Here is a 20313-nt window from a genome sequence, read left to right as displayed (position 1 = left end):
TGATTTGCTCAAGGTAAGTAGTTTCTCCACTGGGGCCAGCTGCGACCACAGTGGGTTTGACATCTGAGAGATAACAATCCCTGGCCATCTTTTGGTCTCCCCGTAGGGAGCCGACTGTTCCATCATCCCTCTCAAACTTGAGGAGCATAAGAGAAGGAATGATAACAGCCTTGGAGTCATTTAAGGTTGGTCGCCCCAAAATCATGTTATAGGTCGTCAGCTCTTCAACAACTAAGAACCGAACCACCATGTGGCGTCCCTCCCCTTTTTCGCCCAGACGAACGGGTAGGTCTATTCGACCTACTGGATGTACCACACCACCTCCAAATCCAACTAAGGTATGAGAGACCTGGTGCATGTTCTCGGGCTTGTACCTGAGCTTGGCGAGGCACTTGTGACTGATGAGATCAGACGAGCTCCCGGTATCAATGAGCATTCGGCCAACTCTTTGGTTGGCCACTTTGCATTCGATGACAATAGGGTCATCATGCGGCCTCCTGACTTTGCCCATGTCATCCTTAGTAACTACAACTTCAGGGAAGGAGTCCTTGGACACCTGCCCCTCATCGACCGAGTTAACGTCGAGCCGTTTGATGTAGTCCTTGTTACCCCGAATTATTGGGCCACATCCAGCAAAGCCACCTGCTATCGTATAGATCAGAGTTTCATCAGTGTCCGAACTATTAACAGAGTGAGGCTTCTTCTTAGACGAATGCCCAGGGTTAGTTTGCAAGGTAACCTTGGACCTCAAAATATAAGACTTGAGAACTCCTTTATCAGCCAGACAGTCCAACAGCCGCTTGAGACTAAAGCATTCGTTGGTGTCATGGCCAATATCCTCATGGAAGTGGCAATATTTATTTTTGTTCCGATTTTTGGCGGAACCTTTCATAGCACCCGGCTTGTCAATGGAGACCCGGTCCTTAATTTACATGAGGATGGAGTGACTGTCTTTATTGAATTCGTACTTTGGGGAGTACGTTTTTGTTTCTCTCTTTTCCTTCTGGGACGGCTGTTCAGAAGTATCAGCCACCCAGAATTATTTTCTCTTCTTTTCTTTCTTAGCCGGCTGTAATGGCCGACTCTCTTTTTTGTCAAACCTCTTTGAGTCTGACTGTTTACTGATGTTGCAAAGCTCGGTCGCGTGTATATAGGCGTCCGCCTCCATCAGTGCTTCTTGGAGGTAGCAACCCTCTTCCTGACAAGATCGAACTTGAAGGCCGACCCGTCCTTCAGACCTTTGAAAAAGTCTGTATAGGCCACCTCATCAGACAGTCCTTGAATCTGAATTTTCATCAGATTGAACCGCCTAATATATGATCGTAGCCCTTCCTTCTCACCCTGTTGTATAGCTCCCAAGTCAAGACCTATTTTCTTTGTAGGGATATTCATTGAGAAGTTTGACGCAAACAAGTATGCAAGCGTCTTGAAATTATTGATGTATCCGTCTGGCAGGTTACCGAACCATTGCTGGTCGACGCCCTTCAATATGGATGGGAAGCATCTACACCATGCGGCATCATCCAACCCTTGAAGATACATAACGTTGGTGTATGCCATCAGGTGGTCTTCTAGGTTGGTGGTACCGTCATAGGCACCTACCAGAACATTTTTCACCTTGGCCGGCTGGGCAGCCTCTGTTATTTGCTTGGAAAAAGCAGAGGGTTATTCCCCCAGTCTTAGTAGTCGGAGATGTCAGTCCAAAGGCTGGACATTATGTGCCGCCTGCCCCCAAAAGAAGGTCGGCTGCATGTAATGTTGTCCATATGGCATATATGGTTGTTGAGGCACATACGGGGCCGCATGGAGCATCTGAGGACTAGAGTGGGCGGACATGCCGCCTGTCTGGTTCTCTTGATTTGATTGTGAATACCCCATTGAGGTATTCTGAAAGCTGTCTTGCAAGTTCGACGTTGAAGCCGACTCTGATAGTTACATGTTCTTCTTTTGCTGGATTAACATCCGGGCATCAGAATAAGTTTTCTTTGAACCATCCAGCTGTACATGTTCTTCAAGTTCGACGTTGAAGCTGACTCTGACGGATGGCCTTTCTCTTTCCTGGCTCAGGGAACCTAAGTCTGGCCAAATTTATTAAGGGCTTCTGTCCCTCCCTTGTTTAAGGGTAAGGAGAGGCCTCTCGGTCTTTGACCGGCTTATTCGTCCCAAAATGAGAGGGCTTTTTAGCCGACTAATCCTTGGTAGGGACAGTCGTCCGTTTATCGATCAGGTCCTTAATCTCCCCTTTGAAACTTGTCTTGAGGGTCATGAGCTCGTTTCTATTGATGGGGACGGAGCCTTCGGCCGCCTGAGGTTGACCGACCAGCTGGCCGGCTGGTTCACTAGGGCTCGCCTGTTCGACAGTCCGTTCCTTCCTTTCGAGGGGACGGATGTGCCGAGTTCTTAGGGACCCGTCAGCGGCAGTGTGTGTGTCGACCTCACAGTCGTCATCTGTATCCTGGTATGTATATACCTGGACATCGGCCATAGGCCGTTTCTCATTAAGAGGCAGTACAGGTTCTTGTGAAGTCATCTTAGAAGTACTCTCCCCACAAACAGCGCCAAATATTTCGGGGTTTTTTGGATGTCCTGCGGGAGAGTTACAACACCAAGAATGACCTCTGGACGCCTGTACCTGCAAAACAACGGAGACTCCTGTGGGTGGGAGTTCCGCCTCCGACGATCAAGTTAGAACGTATTCAGAAGTAAATATGTGGAAAGTAAAGGGGATCAGGATCCACTCGGAAGGGGAGTGATCATCCGACTGTCTGAGACAGTATCGAAATCCGAGCCTTAGCTCTCAAGTAGCGCAATTAAAGCAGGAGTTAATGCTCAGCAAGTAATGTACGCGTGTGTTTAATGATTTCTGAATGATGTTCCTCTGAGGGAACATCTCCCTTTTATAGAGTCTTGAAATGTGTGCCCAGTACTAGGTTTCTATAATCTAGGACTGAATGGGCTTGCCTAGGTATTTGGGCCAATAGAGGCCACTTTCCTAGTTGGCAATCTGTCTGCCATGTGTCGTGGCCTGACTGGTCCACCTTGGACCTCTTACGATGTGACACATGGCGGGCTCTGGTTGGTCCACGTGGATGACACGTGGCAGCATTTAATTGGTCCACGTGGCGGGAGAAATCCCCTCATCAATAATAATAATAATAATAATAATAATAATAATAATAATAATAATGCGGTAATAATAATAATAATAATAATAATAATAATAATAATAATAATAATAATAATAATAATAATAATAATAATAATAATAAAATTCACTCAGCTCTGCTGCAATCTTCTCTGCTAAATCCTGCTCTGTTCTGCGCAAAAGCTCAAAAGAACAGGGCGTTAAACCACTTACCATCTTCAAAAGAAATCCCAAATATATCACCCCACCCTCAACGAAAAACAAATTTTGGCAATTGTTATTATGTGCACCATGGTGCACCACGTTTATACTTTTGAACATTTAGTTAAAAAATATGAACACGTCACAAAAACTAAAAATAAATATGCAATTTTATATGTTCATATATTATAAATGAATGTTTATTTTATATGCATTAAATGTTCAGTTTATATAACAAAATTATTGAATTTTTACGAGTTAAACAAACTTCTTTCAAAAAATTGATGTTTATGATATAGTGTTATATTTAATATACTACATGTTCAAAATTTACGATTGTTAAGATTTTTTTACTAAATGTTCAAAATATGCGATTCTTTAGATTTTTTACGAAATGTTCAAAAGTGTAGGTGTGGTGCATAGCGATTGTTCTTTTTTTTAACTAAATGTTTAAAATTTGCGATGTTCAAATTTTTTTACTAAATGCTCATGCAATGTTCGGATTTTTTACTAAATGTTCAAAATTTGCGATGTTAGAATTTTACTAATATTCAAAATTTGCGATTGTTCATATTTTATTACTAAATGTTTAAAATCTACGATATTACTAAATGTTCAAAATTTGCAATTGTTCAAATTTTTTTTACTAAATATTCAAAATTATAGGCGTGGTGCACCTAATAATAGGTGCACCATGGTGCACATTAAAATTTGCGCTCAAAACCCACCATTGAAAGAAACTAAATCTGGATTTTGCAATCTTATTGTTAAAAAAAACCTAGCCAAGATCACCTTCTTCTTCACCTTCTTGAAATAGGTTTGGATTCTTTCTTCGAACAACAACATTTGGAGTTTTGGATTCTTTCTTTGAACCACAAGATCTTAAGCAAGCATAATCATTTTCTGATTGAACAAAATCTCCGTTTTCTTACAAAAATTCCCCTAATCAAAGTGAATATTGATAATCGCTGCGATAAATCTGGTGAAAAGATGGAGATAAAGAGAGAGACGATGAAGAGAGAGAAAGTAGAGATTGCTGATCGAAAGAGAGAGAAGGATTAAGATGGTGAAGTTGAAGAATTAAGGTTTTTTTTAGAATAATCTTATAAGAAGATGAACATTTGATGAATAGGTTAGGGAAAAATTGCCTACAATAATCCGATCTTTCCCTCATCCGCCAAAAATAATCCCACCTTTTGATTATTTTTTAATAATCCGACCTTTATACTCAATCCGCTCACAATGGTAACCAGTCATGTAACTTGTTATAACAAGTTACCTAACACATGGCAGTTCGTGATCGGTCCAAAAAGTAAAAATTAAATTAAATTAAATTTAAAAAAAAAGGATAATTTTTATAAAGAAAAATTGAAAAAAAAATTAATTATTCAAAAACCACCCCATCGGTTGCCCAAGCCACCATCCAGCTGCCTAACTCCATGGCCGCCCACTCCCACTAGCCCGACCCCTGCGCCGATCGGCATATCCCCTCCTCTTGAACCGATGAGTCCCCTCCCCTTGAACCATCAATTTGATTCGAAAAAACCCTTCCCCGTCCCGATCCCGACCTCCCTCCCCTTTCCCCTTGCCTCGATTTCGGCCCCCTTCCCCTTCCCACACCTTGATTTAGGTGATGGTTGTGATGGCTTAGTGGCGACAGAAGGGGGTTTAATGGTTTAGTGGCAACAGAATAGGGTTTAATGGTTTAGTGGCAACGGAAGGGGGTTTAATGGTTGTGATGGTAATGATTAAGTATAAAGGTCGGATTATTAAAAAATAATCAAAAGGTGGGATTATTTTGGCCGGATAAGGCAAATGTCAGATTATTCCTCACAATTTTTCCTAGGTTAGGTTCTATTCAATGAGTTAATTGCAAGAATGAATTAAATCACATTGAAAAGATAATCTAATAAGAGCAAGCCCCAGTTTATAAATAAGTTGCATTGAAAATTGTGTTTTTTGATTTAAATTTTTTTTTTTACTGTTTGTGGGCCACTATGACAAGTTGGACAGATTTTCAAAGTTAACACTGTTAACACTCTGTTTGCTACTATTCATCATCTTCTTCCTCCCACCTTCTTCTTCATGTTCATCTTCTTCCTCTTGTTCATATTTTTTTCTTCCCAACCACCTTAATCTTCTCCCTCCAATCTCTGCCCATTTTCACCTTCTCTTTCAAGTCCGTTCAACTCCATTTCCACATTAAACGAAAACCCTAATAACAAAAGGAGAAATTAATGGCGTGGTTAACCCTACACACCACCATTTCCGGCGGCAAAAGCCGTCGAAATTAAACGAAAACCCAAATGACAAAGTGAGAATAACGGCCATGGTTAACCCCTTAAAGGGTAGATAAGCTTTTCTCCCTCCATTGATTTCAACTTGTTCGACGTCATATATTGAAAAGATGTACTTTCCACCATTGAAATTAAAGGTTGAAGAACGAGAGAGAAAACAACAAAATGTTGAAGGAAGAGAGAGAAAATCAAAAAATACCAAAAGGTTGAAAGAGGAGAGAGAAAACAATAGTTAACCAAAGTTAGGTGTAATTTACATATGCACCCCTTGATACAAGGTTATAAACTTGTATTTTCTCAATTAATAAGATCATAATTATTCTATTAATTAATTTTGTTTTAATTATTTAATTAAGGTTATGAAATTCTAATTGAGGGTATCTTAATTTCACTATAAAAAATTTCCTAAAAAATGAAAAGACTTGAAAATATTACACATAATGTCAATCTTTCATTTTTGGTTAAAGTTGCACATAATAGCCAAACAAAAAAAAAGAATAATACGAAATACTCCCTCTGTTCTTACGTAATTGACACATTTGACTTTTTTCACAATTCATATACAAATTTGATGATCATTCTTGAGTAACTTATAAAGATTAATTTTATCATGATAGATATTATTAAATATGTATTGATAAAAAATTTAAAAATATCAACCCTTTTTTATATTTTTTAAATAATATTTAATTACATATATCTAAAATCAAACTAGTACATTAACATGTATTTTAAATTTGGCTACTCATTTAATAACAAAAGCTTACATTACAAAATATAAAATAAATAGCAAGTACAAAATTATAGCAAATTAAAAACAACTGCACAGTTAGTCACTAACACTAGCCTATTAATATATCATGAAAAGCATACAAGTCAACATGAATTTCAGTCCATCTACGTTCACTATGTCATGGCTACAAGACTTGGGCTGTGCTATCTCTACTAATACAAATTAAAAAATATTTTAAAAAAGAAAAATAAAGCGGCCAAAAGGTCAAAAAAGGTTTACCTGAATTAGAACAAAAGCTTGTTAGTTCTATGAGAAGCCACAAAATAAAGGGCCCTTACAAGATACAAGTACACAAAATTGGCTTAAGCGGCGGACAGACTGGTCACTGCTTACGTTGCTCTAAAATGGAGAGGAATAGAAGGCCTAAAAAGGAAAACCATTTACAAAAAGTCCAGACAAATGTATATACAAAACGAGCACCTCTTTTAATCTTCCAAGGTCTGGATTTCACCCATCATGATGCGGTTGCTCACAACATTGAACCCCAACACAGCGGGGCTCACCTTCTTTCCTTTCTTTCCCTTCTTTTTCCCTCCTTTAGTTGACCCATCAGCACTCACTACACCGTCTCTATTTAAGTCTCTTGCACGTGAATAGTCGGAATTCATGTCTCTGGCACCATTGTTATAGGCCTTCAGATCATTCCGACTTTGAAAGGCAAGCTCCAGCACATCCACTGACAGCATCTCCATGTAATTCAAAAACTTCTCAATAAATTCATGATTTGGATCAAAAGATCCAAGATTTTCTACAAGAAGTGTCTCGGCCTCAGATCTGGACTGCTTCAAGCAAAATTCTAGGAAACTTGTGTCTGAAAAGAGTGAAATATTTTAGTGTAAGCAAAAAGGACATTCCAAATTGCACGGATGTATCACTGATATGATCAAAATGTAAATCCACTGCTAGAAAAATCAACCATAATTGAATGAACCTAATATTAACATAGGTCATCCCAAAACAAACAGAAAAAATATAAAGGACATGCAGTAAATGCAGCATTTCATACCCTTGCTTCCAGTAAGCCGAACTGATTCAGTCTCACACCAATTTCTGAAGTCCATTGCCTCTATACACCGGTATATAGAAAAGGTAAGGGCATGCTAATACGATAGAAAAGGAGTTTAATTGAATCTCAGTTTAGAAAGGTTAATACTCACCCAAGTGCTTAGTACTTCCATCTCGTTTCCCTTTCCCAGAAACCTGAGAAGAGACAGGTGAAGATGAAATACTGTGCTCCACAGCCCTGCTAACAGTGGACTTTTGTCGGCTGATAGAAGCTGCAGGAGTTCCTTTAACAGGAGTGCTTTTGGCTACCAAACTCCCTTGGTTGCCAAGTTGAGGAAAGACTGACCTACTCACAGAACATCATTGAGGAGAACAAGTTAAAATCTTTTTAGCAGCTGATCCGTTTTCAAAAATATCAATCAGCAGGTGCTTTGTTGTCTCAGAAAAGTATGAATCAGAAAACATCATGCTGAAGGTCTAACACATAAAAAATCAAACATTATATTATTATAAAAGATTTAACAAATAAAGCTACCACGCCTACCAGAATACAATGTGATCTATAGGAGGAAGTTCAAACTCTTTTAGAGGCCTTTGATTTTTTTTATTTTCTCATTTGGTTAAACACAACATGCTGACCAGTTCAAAATTTGAAGTGCAACGATAATAATCAATACATTACAGAATAACAGCCCTTTTGTACTCATTCACCGACTTCTATATCTAGGGAAAATAAGAAAGTTTAATATATATCCTAGATAGCAAATTAGGGAGTCACAATGGTCACTCCCAAATTCTCAAGGGAACTTACACAAGATATTCCAGTGTTTATGCAATATTTGCAGCATGCCTGTAATTATTATACTTTTAACTTGTATGTAAAATCTTTCAAAGAGGCAAATGTTAGTCGCATGATTTAACATGCATCCAGCAAAAATCACTAAATTAAAATATCACGCTATTTCTCAAGTAAGCACGAATACTGAATAGAAAACATGGTATAACTTAAAATCCTTGTTAATGTTGTCCCAACACTTACAACAACATGAAAAGTGTAAAAAGAAACTAGCCCCACTTCTGACTCTCACCCAAAAACATACAATGAAATTATGCTCATCGTGATTCATTATACTTACAAGAACATGAAAAGTGTAAAAAGAAACTAGCCCCACTTCTGACTCTCACCCAAAAACATACAATGAAATTATGCTCATCGTGATTCATTATACTGCCTACATTTGAATATCTTGGTCACAAAGCTTAATGTATGCAATATTATCTAACATTAAAATATCAATTGTTAGTTTGAATATTAATGCCATATCTATTTTTCGCTTCAAAACCAATGCATTGCATAAAAATTCCTACAAATGTGTACATTACCCTAAGGTATTTTCATTAGGAATGGAGGGAACACATTTGAACTTGGGTTCACTTAAATTGGGGCAGTCACACACACTAAAAAAAACATACATTGTCTATTTCAAATTAAATTGCTACCCCAATTTGAATTCACCTCAGCCCGAAATCCAAAGTTCCAATGCATGGTTAGAGTCTAGACCATTAATAGCAATCTACCAATGAAAGAAAAAAAAAATAGTAGATGCCACTAAGGATTTTAAAATAGTTCAATATCACTGAGAAGATTTTCATGGGTAACCAGTTAAAGGCAAAACTTCTGTTTCGAGTACCAACAGCTAAAAGTTGGTTAAGGGAAATCATAGACATTTGCTGCAAGCTTGCAAGATTTCCAACGATTTGTTCAATGGAGATCCATTCACTGAATCATTGTCAACTTTACGGAAAATTCAGATATAGAAAAATAGCTGCAGACGTTCCATGCCTTGCTATTTTCTCACTCTCCTATTGCCTCCAGAGCCATATCGAACAACAAATGTCAGGTTCAAACCCATATATCATTTAAGAACTTGACTAATGTCATAGACACAAAATTCTGAGAATGTTTTACTTCAATCAAGGTAACATATCTGTATACAACAAAAGTCAACCACTCCCAGGCCAGAGCCCAAAAAGAAGAAACATGGATACCATACCCTAAGAAATCCACTCTAGATAAGATGGTTTTGAAAGAGTTTTCCACCATCAAATGACCAACTTAGGTTACATCTTCAATGACTATCTTCCTCTATTTTTCTTTTACTATCGAACTTCAATAACTAATTCTATAAAAAAATCACTTATCCTAAAGCTTTCACTTAAATAGCAATCTTCCACCTACTTCCTTCAATGCTTATAGTTTAAGTTACTCCCATTCCCAAATAAATGTCTCATTTCTCTCTAGCACACATGTTAAGAAGGTGAATAAAAAAATAAGAAAGTGGAGCTTGGCTAACTAAAGGTGAACATGACAGTGGGGTTTTCAGTAATTATAAGAGCAAGGCCAGCCACTGGTCATAGTTTTGGTCATGAGGAGAGGGACGATTAAATAACACTTCATTTGTTTTTAATTGCACCATTTAGAGTTTTAAACTTGCCAATGTAAAACTGTCCTTTAAGTTGCTTTTAGTGAAAATTAAAGAAATATGATATTGGGAGAACAAAATAAATATGAATCTAATAAGATACCACATTATTTTTTCTTATGTATTAAACACAAAAAATAGTTAAAGAGAAATGTATGAATAGTGAAAGACCTAACGGTGCAATTAAAAAAACGGAAGAAGTATAAGGAAATAGAAGAGATAAGAAAATAGGAAGAGAGAAGAATGACTTTGGGCATAATGGGATTGGAATATAAGAATGACCAAAATTTTCAGGCAACTATGAGAGTTACTGAATTTTGGTCACTTGTAAGGTAAATGAGATAGAAATAATACTTAATTTGATAAACAAAAAAACTTGGGTCTTCCGTGTTTACTCAAAAAAAAGGGGGGTATAGGTTAAATACGAATTTCAATTGGGGACAGTGGGAGTAAAAAGATTTCTAAAACTTAACAACATGCTACAACTTAAAATTTAAAAGCAAACGAAAAAAAGGAAGCATAGAGAACCAATCGCTTGAGCTAAAGCATACACATCAATCTCATCTAGTGCTCCCACATGCACTTATACAGTTATACACCATTGCATGTCTTCAATCATCAGTAATGAAAATTTATTAACATAATAGTATTACCCAACATGACTTATTAGCTAATGCAAGAGTCAGTTGCATACTTCACAAGTAAACTGTTCAGTTGTGAGTAATAGCAACAAAATATAATCCCATGAAAAGCCACTGTCCATTAATACTGCCAGGAAAAAAAATAGCTGAAAAGGAATGTAAGACAAATGTATGTTGGGAAAGACTTACTGTTTGGCTTCTTGCTTTGATTGATCCGGTGGACCCCAAAACAGATCATCTTCTCCTTTATACTTGGATTGTGTAGAGAGTTGGGAATTGACCTGAACAGGAGATGCAGCTTTTGATGGGGATGAAGCTGAAACTGACCAAGAGCCTGGTCGCGTCTGAGTGGTATTAAGTTTTGGCGGAGTTGATGTTGGTGCGTACTGCTGAGCTGGAGCCCCTTTCTTCCCCTGTTCTTTCAAAATATCCCTCAGTGATGTGGGTTTGGAAAATTTACCAGAATCTGAAGACCATGCAGGAGCTGGAGAAGGGCTAGTTGATTCACCCTTCCATGGAACAAAGTCTCCCAGAGATGGACCAGATGGTGGTACAGGCAATACTTCCTTTACAGCTTGTATATGCTTAGTACTTTTTACTTTCTCAACAGGACTGGATGCAACAGCCACATCCGCAGAAGACACTGATGCTGAAACCTTTCCTCCAGCAACTTTAGCCTTTGCAGCTTTCTTGCGACTCTTCTTGGTATCTTTAGCCTCAATAAAATTATCATCATCAACCACATCTGGCTGACTAGATATTGTTGGTAAAGGAGGGAGACTTATAGAATTGTCAGTCACAGTACTTCTGTTGCTAGACTTTGCTAAAACTTCTGCAGCCAAAAGATCATGTAACCCACTCTTCTTGCTCTTTGGTAACTCAGTTTTACCCATATCACTAATATTACTATCTGGGTGAATTTCTTTACCCACTTTCGGTTCCACATGAGTAACCACTCCACCCCAAGGAGAGGAGAAACTCATAGAACTAACAGAGGCAGAGACGGTAGAAGCAGGGATCTCCATCTGTGCTCTCTTCTGCTCTTCTTGTTGAATTTCTAAAAGTGACTTCGGCTTCACAGAAACAGCTGGTTTCCAAGCCCTCTGAGCAGAATTTACCTGAGCACTTCTCTGTGTAGTAGAATCACTCTGTTTCTGTTCACCTTTGCCCTCCATAGATTCAAAAGCACTGCCAGTATGATTAGGTGAAGTAGAAAGATCAATTTCTGCTGTATTCTCTATTTCCCTAGACATCTCCATAGGCCTTCCATCTAATGCACCTTTGGCAGTGACAGACAAATCCGACTTGTTTGCACTAAGTGCTCCTTCAACTTCAGATTGCTTAGATTTCTGCACATTAGACACTTTAAAAGCCCCCTTCCCCTGGTCAGGAGATGGTTGTGCCTTGGAAGACTTGAGCTTTCTTGATTTCTTATCAGAAGTTTTCTTAACCTCACGTGCTTCAACGTTCTTTACTTCTTTTGAAGCTGATAGCTCTTCATGACTCTCTTTGACAGAGTTTTCCTCGGGCGCACTGGCAGATGTAAGCTTTATCTCATTTCCCTGAGGGACCACAGAGGATCTGCTAGCAGATGATTCAGACAACTCTGAAGGTACAAAATCAGCAGTTGACAAACTCACCCCTGGGTCTGCAGCCAAAGTAGGAAGTGGGGCTGTTTTTGAATCGCTCTCTACCACCTGATCGGAAAAAGACTGTGCACTTAAATCAGAATTGGAATGCTCAATTGCAGCAGCACTCAAAGGTTTCTCCATTGCTTCAGAGGAGGCAATATTTTCCATCATTTCTGATCCTGATGATAAAGAGTGGTTCTTATTGCTATCGGCATGTGTTGACATAGAGGGCCAATTATTCTGAGGCATTCCTAACATCTGATGAGGTAGGTGCAAAGAAGAGCCCTCTGCAGGTACTTGATGACCCAAATCCTGAGAAAGTTTTGGAGGCATATTGGCAATGCTGATAATCCTATCATCTGGCACACCAGAAACAGGAACTTGAGAGTTAGATTGGAACATTGATGGTGAGAGCTGAGCCAAAGATTGGTCACCAGGTGTATTTCCAATAGGTGATGCAGATGTTTGTAATTGTCCAAAAGCTGGATCACCAAAGCGTTGGACAAGCTGCTGCTCAGACAGAACCTGAGAAAGCAACAGTTGTTGCTGTCGCAACAACTGTTGCTGCTCCTCTTGTTTTTGTTGCTGTTTAAGCAGTAGAATCTTATCCAGCAATGACAGCTGTCCTGGGACGGCCTGTTGAGATTGTAATTGCAGCAGATACTGCTGCTGTAACATATTTAATGCTTGAGGGTCCTGCGTAAGACCGGCTGAGAGTAGCTTGTCAGGCACCATGGCAGGGTTGTCCAGAGACTGGGCAAGTAAATTTGTCATGGATGGATGATTTTGTGGCTGCAGCTTATGCTGTTGCATTCCATATGGCACTTGAGGAAAATTCTGTCCGTGATGCAAGTCAATTTTATCTTTAAATGGATCGATGCCACCTTGTACAGAGAAATTTGGCCAACCACCTAATCCATTGTTCACCCCACTAGAAGGCCTATCAGACAATCCTTGAAGAATGGACATCATCTCAACATTCTGAGGAAGAGATTGTTGGGGAATATCACCAATCGTTGAATGGAGATTTGCCTGTGGCACAGAAGAGTTCCTAACAATGTCAGGGCTTGGAACCACAGGGGCTCCATCTCTATTCGGCCAGTACGGATAAGATTGATTCAATGATTTTTGTCGTTCTAGGTTCATTCTTTGGGCCAAGAGGTTGAGGGCATCTGCACTTTCAGCCCCCGAGGGAAGCATACCAGTCGAAGTCTGTCCTGCAAATCCTGGCAGTCCTGCATATCATAGCAAAAAAAAAAAAAAAAAAAAAAAAAATTAAATAACACTACGAAATATTAGCAAACCTCCAAAACAAATTGCAGATAAATAAAAACACTATTCTATCAATACTTAGCCATGGTAGCAACCTTTTGAGACAAATCTCTCCATGTGAGAACTGCTGACATCTCCAGCCATCAACGACTCCAGAAATTTGTTCTCGGCTTCTGTTGACGTTCCGCGGGAAAGCCTATGCTCATTTCCAAGCAAATCACCCCCAGTAGGAACAGGAAGGGGCTTCCCAAATCCACTTAAACCAGGAATGCTAGATACATCGGCTACCTCATTCTGCTTTGCTGTATTAAACCCAGGTGGTGGCCTTGCCTTAGCTCGTAAGTGGGGCATCACGTCACCAAGTAAGAAGAATGCAGAGTCAATTGGAGCATTTACTGGCCGAACTCGTAAGTCTATGCCAAAATACCCAGCCTCAAACCACCCAATTATATCACTACCTGAAAAGGGACCCTGAACTTGACCTTGTGGATCTTTATAATAAAGGAGCATGTCCTCCGGAGAAGGTTGTAAGAGTTTCCTTGTTTCTTGCTCCCGATCAGCTGTCACAGCAGGATGTTTTCTGACAGCAGAATCTTCACCAACTTGCCATTTGAGTTCATTTTGAGCATAAGATGAATCAGGTAAAACATTAGAGCTATCTTTTGGTGCTTGTGTCCAGCTAATGTCAGAGCTTCTAGAGCGAACACCACTTGGACTATTAAACCAATCACGTGAGTGAGCATTTGCATGCTCTTCCAGCGACGGTGATCTCCAGGGAGTTCCCGACTGAGTATAAACACGTCCCTTAATGCCAGAATCTTTGTTATCAGTGACTTCATCGCCCTTCTTTAAAGAAGAATCGTCATCTCTTGCAGCTGCTTTCAAGCAAAGAAATATACATCTAGATGATGAGCTAGCGACAAACAAAATAAAAGACACATAAAGTCATAAATGCAGCTCAATTCACACAAGCTAAGAGCACATTATCAAATAGCACACACCATTAGTCAGAATCATACACCAAAGATTTTTTTACTTTTATTTTTTTTCATCCTTCAACATTCCCTATTATGACTTCAAAACAAATGAAAGAGAATCAAGTTGCCAAAAAGGATGCAAATAGAATAATGCAACTCCATTGTAGCTGTCACTAGACTCTATCCACCCATAAGCAATACCATAAAAATCAAAGCAAGCATTCCTCCTATCACCCCTCACATAATCCAAGTTTTACTGGCACCAAGAAGTAGATCTCTGACTTAATGATGAAATCGAACCCATCCATAAACCACTTAACTGACAAAAATGAAGCAGAGTTTTCTATGATCTAAATTACATATAAAAATTCTCAGACTTATTTTTGTACAAAGTGAAGAAACCTCAATTCAAGATTCCAGTTTAAATAACGGGTAAAACCATGCTTCATTTTCTCTATCATAACATGTCCCATTAACACACATTAGTAAGAAGAATAGCTAACGACTTGAACAATGGTAAGAGGAAAATGTTGGGTTATCGGTGATGTGATATCAGTTCAAGTGTCCATTTACCTTCTATAATCTCTCCAAGTCTCCAGTAAAAAGTGAGCCAAGCGAGTGTTAAAATAAAAATTATGAAGAAGAATGTAAAACTGTTCCAGTGTTTACTTTTTAACTATCAAACGATTTAGATATGGTTCATTAATTGACAATACATAAACTAATATCTGTCAAACTTATTTCACGCACAACAGTAATACTGATCTAATCAAGACTAAATCCAAATTAAGTTAAAAGATTGATAACAAAATTTTCAACTAAATGAGGACAAAAAAATTAGTGCATTACCCTGTAAATTTAATCAACAAGCTTTAGTCATCATACCCTATGTGGAAATTAGAAACATCTATAAACAAGCTAAGAAAATATTGCAAAAGGTAATTCCTGGAACTCTATATTTATTCTCAGCATACATCTGATGACTTTCACTTCCATCCATCGTGACATTTGAGCCATATGTACCTTTATCATGGGCTTCATCGGGAGGTAGAGATACATCATCTCTGCTGCCTGTCAAAAAGACAAAAATTATATTTGAGTAACTGCATTAGAAAAGAGTCTATCATAAACTACTAATGAAAGGAATGTAAAACGACATTGTTACAATGAAACAACACACACAATTGGTACCATGTTTTATTCGCCTTGATTGAGCAAAATCATTTGAGCTTCGTCCAGCAGATCCATCCTTAGAATTCTGGGGTGCACCACTGCTTACTATTTCCCCCCTGTCAATTCCCTTCATAATAACCTAAGTAGTATAACCAAACATGAGAACGATAACACTGAAAGTCACACCATAATAGCATATATTTAACTTACTGATTCTTCTGAAGTAGGTGCACACAGCGCCAGAGGCTCCAATGGTTCTTCCTGAGTAAGAGAGGAAACTTGCTTCAATCCATCCAATATCTTATTCGAAGATTTTATCTCGGTCAGCCGATAAATATCAAGCAACTTTGTCCTATTATAGCTGAAAGGAGAAGGTTCTTCATGACCATTATCACCTCTGTCAGAATTAAAAAGTGAGGAATGAGAATGAACAGAATAGTTACTGATGCTCCCAGCACCAAAAGTAGCCCTTCCACGACCAACAGAAAAAGTTGCATTATCCCCACGACCTCTCCCATGGCCAAATGTAGGACCTTCTTTGCTAGTCATTTGAGGCTGGTGATGTGGTGGTTCTGCTTTTGCACGATTTTGCAAAGAGCTAGGCCTCCATGGCCGATGATGATCACCATCCCTCTCATCCTTTCCATGACTAGCAGCTGTAAGTGACTGCCCTTTATCTTGAGGCATGTCACCATGTTTCCCAGCATCAGTCCACTTATCCACCTCTTTATCATCGGGACCCCAGCGTGTGTTCCACTTACTCTCACGACGCTGATCATAGTTATTCTCCCTACTAGGATCAGCCCATCTGTCAGCTGGAGCTCGACGTGCTTCTCCAAAGTTCTTACTGGACGGGTTATCAACCCACCGGTCAGTCTTCCGACCGTCACCAATCTCTTTCTCTCCCTCCCTCCAACGGTCTCTACGACCTAATGGGTTAGTGTCCCTTTCTTCATCACGCCAACGATCACGACGCCCAGATTCTTGATCAAGAAAAGTTGGTCTGAAAACATCCTTTTTCTTCTGGCTATCATGCATCTCCTCACCATGTCCTGGAGGCTTGATGACATCTGAGCCATCACCGTATCCAGGATAAGGACTTGGGCGATTTCCCTGTACATATATAAAAATCATCATGCAAGATACAAAACACGGTTAATTTTAAGTTCATTAAATAGAAAATCAATTGCATAACATCTACCCATAAACAGTAGAGATAATTATACAAACCCCTTGTGACATCCCAGTCTTAGTCTCCCCTGGCTTAGGGAGGAGCCATTGAGGTGAAAGCGGAATCGGATTGTCTGGCCCAGGGAAATCTGCAAAATGAATAAATAAATTTAAAAAAAGGTAAAAAGTAAAATTATAGACAATCTTATTACTAAAAAGCAGTTTTATTCTTTAAGATCTACCATTCTCCACCAGAGGCAGAAAATTGTTTAAGATGAGCAGTTTCTAACATGTTGACTACATATTCTAGTCTAGCAATTTAAAATGTGAGAAGGTATTGCATTCAACAAAAGCTCATTATACCATGCGAAAGACGTACACTACAACAGAGTATCTAGCCTCCTCAACCTCAGCTCATGCATAAATAAAATTGCACATCCTATGGCTTCATGGCAAAAGTGGAGCCTAACCTTAATATATTGGATATGTCTATGCACCATAAGCACATAGAAAAGAAGCAAAGATAATACCAACAAAAGGAGAGCAAGAGAGAGAAAGATCAAAACTTTGGTTTGGGTACTCATTTGGTGCGTTTGCTTAAGTCAACTATAGTAGCTTTTAATTAAAAAAAAATTATTACTTAAGGAGAACTGAGACTCATTTCATATGAAGATACGGATACTGACAGTTCGTTACATAATGTTGGCGTCTTTACTAATTTTACACCATTTGTAAGTTAGGTATAATTTAAGATTTTTCTGCTTATTCTAACAATAAATTTGCTGAATTATTGTGATAATGGCATAAATTACGAGCCTCAAGGGATCCCACTTTCCTTCCATTTAGCCCATATGTAGTAAAGTTTATTGACACCTATAACAACAAAAAAATCAACCAGACAACCACTTTAATTGAATACATTGAGGTTTTTAGTTCTCCAAATAACATTTACATTCTAGTGTTGTGCACAGGAACCTCCAAAAATACTCTTTCAAATCCAGTACTTAAATGTTGAGCTAGAGATTACTGTGTATGATCCCAAATGCAATAACTTTTATTTTATTTTTTTAAAAAAAAAATCACAAAATCTCAAGCTTACCACTAACACCATCCATAATAGTGTACAAACATAAAAAAGTGAAGCACTCAAGCTACACAGTTCAAATAAAAAAAATCTAAATGCGGGTAACACTAAAAATTTCCAAACATACTATCGATTTCTTCCTCACCCATCAACATCACTCGCCCTCACCATCAAACGCCAACCTTGCACCTTTTACCATAACATTACCGCCCTTTTTCCATCTCCTCCGCCATCACTTCTAACACTCTCTCACTTTCCCTACTACCACCCTAATACAAAATCACTATTAATATAAACACTTTTCCTATCCTTTTAACCATTGTGTACATAAAAACAAAACAATAATTACTATTTCCGACTCCACTCAACACCCTTCCTATCATTTTAAACATTGTGTACATATAAACAAAACAATAATCACCATTTCACACTCCACTAAATCTTTTCAAAACATTCGTAAATCCATGTTTTCAGCTAGCACATATCCAATGGTTTAAAAGGAAGTAACAAGTTTACAAAAACCCTGTCACAATCCTATGATTTAATATGAAGTTGCAAACATACCTAGACCCCATTTCCAGGAAGATGAAAATTACATTCTTATACTCGTCGACATTGTTGTTTTAGTACAATAAGCAAGCGGTCACTTGCCTCATTTTAATCAAATTTATAATCCTCAACCTCATATATTACTCTTATAAAAAAACGGCTAAACATATCCCACTTTCACAGAAAAAAGCAATTAGGGGAAAATACATCAACTCAGAAGTTAAACCCCAGAAATTTTATAATGCAAAAACACTCAGAAAAATGAGACAAAAACTAACGAGGTCAACATCCAAAAACCCTGACTATATAAGAAAGTTTTATACTACAAAATCAATGGCGGCAGAATCAAATCCTTGTCTTGCTACAAAGTTTAAAACTTTGTATTAATTTAAAGAGAATGGCAGAAAGTTTTCGCATTTAAACAAATAAGTTATTATTGAAACCGAATTTCTAAAAAATCCAATAACAAAATATTTTAAAAAAAAAAACCTAATTGAAAAAAAAAAAGCCCAAAAATGTTCAAATGAAAATTAGGGTTTTACTAATCTACATATAAAAACAAACGAAAATACAAAAAAGGAACCCCATTAGTACCAATTAAACTCCATTAAAGTAGTAAAATAGACGAAGAATGGTGAAAACCCTAGAAACTCGAAATGGGGAAAAGAAGAGAGAGAGAAAAATAGGAGTGAAGAAATAGAGAAGGAAATACCTTTGGCGATCTGGTTGGGAGGAGTAACAGTGATGGGATTGCGAGAGTCGGAGGAAGCCATTGATGATCGAAAATGGAGGAAAATGAAGAGGAGAGAGAAAGGGTTACACAGAAGAGAGGAGAGTCGAAGTGGAGGAGGAAGGCGCAAAATAAATAAAAACCCTTAAAAGAGAGTGAATGAGTGATAACAGGAAGGAAGGAAGGAAGCAAGCAAAGCAAAAGTAGTTCGAGCGGAAGGAATATCAAGATTGGGCAGACAAGGGTTAGTTTTTCAAATATACCCCCCATTACACTTTTTTTTTTTTTTTTTGGATAATGTATAAAATTATTTTAATTAGTGTATATTAATTGAGGAAAAAAAAAATAATTAATAATTCTGTCTAATTTATTTTGAATAATCCTAACTTCTGATTATTATGCAATAATCTCAACCTCTGATTATATTGTAATAATCCCAATTTTAATTACACTTTTTTTAAAAAAAAAAATTTGAAAAATAGTTTATTGAAGTAATATCTTAGAGAAGGTCACCATTTATCTCCTACATTAAATTGAGCATAATATCTCAAGGAAGGGGACAAAATAATCATATAAATTTTTGAAAAATGAATAAAATATTGGTTACCCTTAAAAAGTTTAATGAAAAGGCACTAATTGTGGACCCTTTTACGTGAAGTAGCGGTTCTTAGTTTTTGTTTGATGAAACTAACCATGGTTAGAAGCTTGTCGGTATTTCCTAGCTCCTTTTACTTTACATTTTTGTAGTTTTCGTCTCATGAGACGTCATTTTTTTCTTGGTTTAAATCGCAATGCAAAATCAACAACCAAAGAGTAATTGCAAACGGGTATGGCAATATGTAGTCGATTCTGGTGATCGATACTTGGTGATCGGTGTTTCCCAACGAAAGGGAGATTTTTTTGAGCTGGGTAGCTGTTACGTATAAGCAAAAATTTTGTCGATTTGCTTCGATTAAAAAAAAAAAAAAACAACCAAGACTCGTTACGAGTAGATGAACACCAAATTACCCCCGTTGCAAAGATAACAAAATCATCTGGGACTATCAATTGAATTCAAATACAATAGCATACAATAGCAAGTAAAGGAATTTCCATTACCAAGATAATTGTTATGCTCAATTGAATTCAAATCAAAATACATAATCGAAACTACAAATTTTCA

General features: G+C 37.9%; 1 protein-coding gene across 2 annotated transcripts; it reads right to left on the bottom strand.

Annotated features, from left to right (window-relative positions):
- Positions 1-6472: 6472 nt before the first annotated feature.
- Positions 6473-19456, bottom strand: LOC110724442. 2 transcript variants are annotated; one of them, XM_021903858.1, is made up of 10 exons: positions 19134-19456; positions 16849-16937; positions 15829-16731; positions 15628-15757; positions 15469-15516; positions 13564-14343; positions 10755-13431; positions 7594-7787; positions 7443-7502; positions 6473-7247 (listed from the first exon to the last, which is right to left on the bottom strand). In XM_021903858.1, exons 1-10 carry the CDS (start codon positions 19192-19194, stop codon positions 6862-6864), a joined length of 5328 nt encoding a protein of 1775 aa, XP_021759550.1. In that variant the 5' UTR covers positions 19195-19456; the 3' UTR covers positions 6473-6861. The 2 variants fall into 2 exon arrangements, with proteins under 2 accessions (XP_021759550.1, XP_021759551.1); XM_021903859.1 differs by having other exon boundaries at positions 15637-15757; positions 19134-19455.
- Between the last annotated feature and the right edge of the window lie 857 nt (positions 19457-20313).

Source organism: Chenopodium quinoa, unplaced genomic scaffold, assembly GCF_001683475.1.
Source record: "Chenopodium quinoa cultivar QQ74 unplaced genomic scaffold, ASM168347v1, whole genome shotgun sequence".
Lineage (NCBI taxonomy): Eukaryota > Viridiplantae > Streptophyta > Magnoliopsida > Caryophyllales > Amaranthaceae > Chenopodium > Chenopodium quinoa.
Note: the sequence above shows the minus strand (reverse complement) of the source record. Positions and strands in the feature narration are given on the sequence as shown.

Bases quoted from the DNA above. Each gene is read 5' to 3' on its own strand.
- LOC110724442 (XM_021903858.1), bottom strand. From the start codon at position 19,194: ATGGCTTCCTCCGACTCTCGCAATCCCATCACTGTTACTCCTCCCAAC. The intron at 13,432-13,563 runs GTTGCTACCATG...TATGATATGCAG, and splicing joins GGAGAGATTTGTCTCAAAAG to GACTGCCAGGATTTGCAGGA. The intron at 7,788-10,754 runs GTAAGTCTTTCC...TTCTGTGAGTAG, and splicing joins TCAAAGCAAGAAGCCAAACA to GTCAGTCTTTCCTCAACTTG.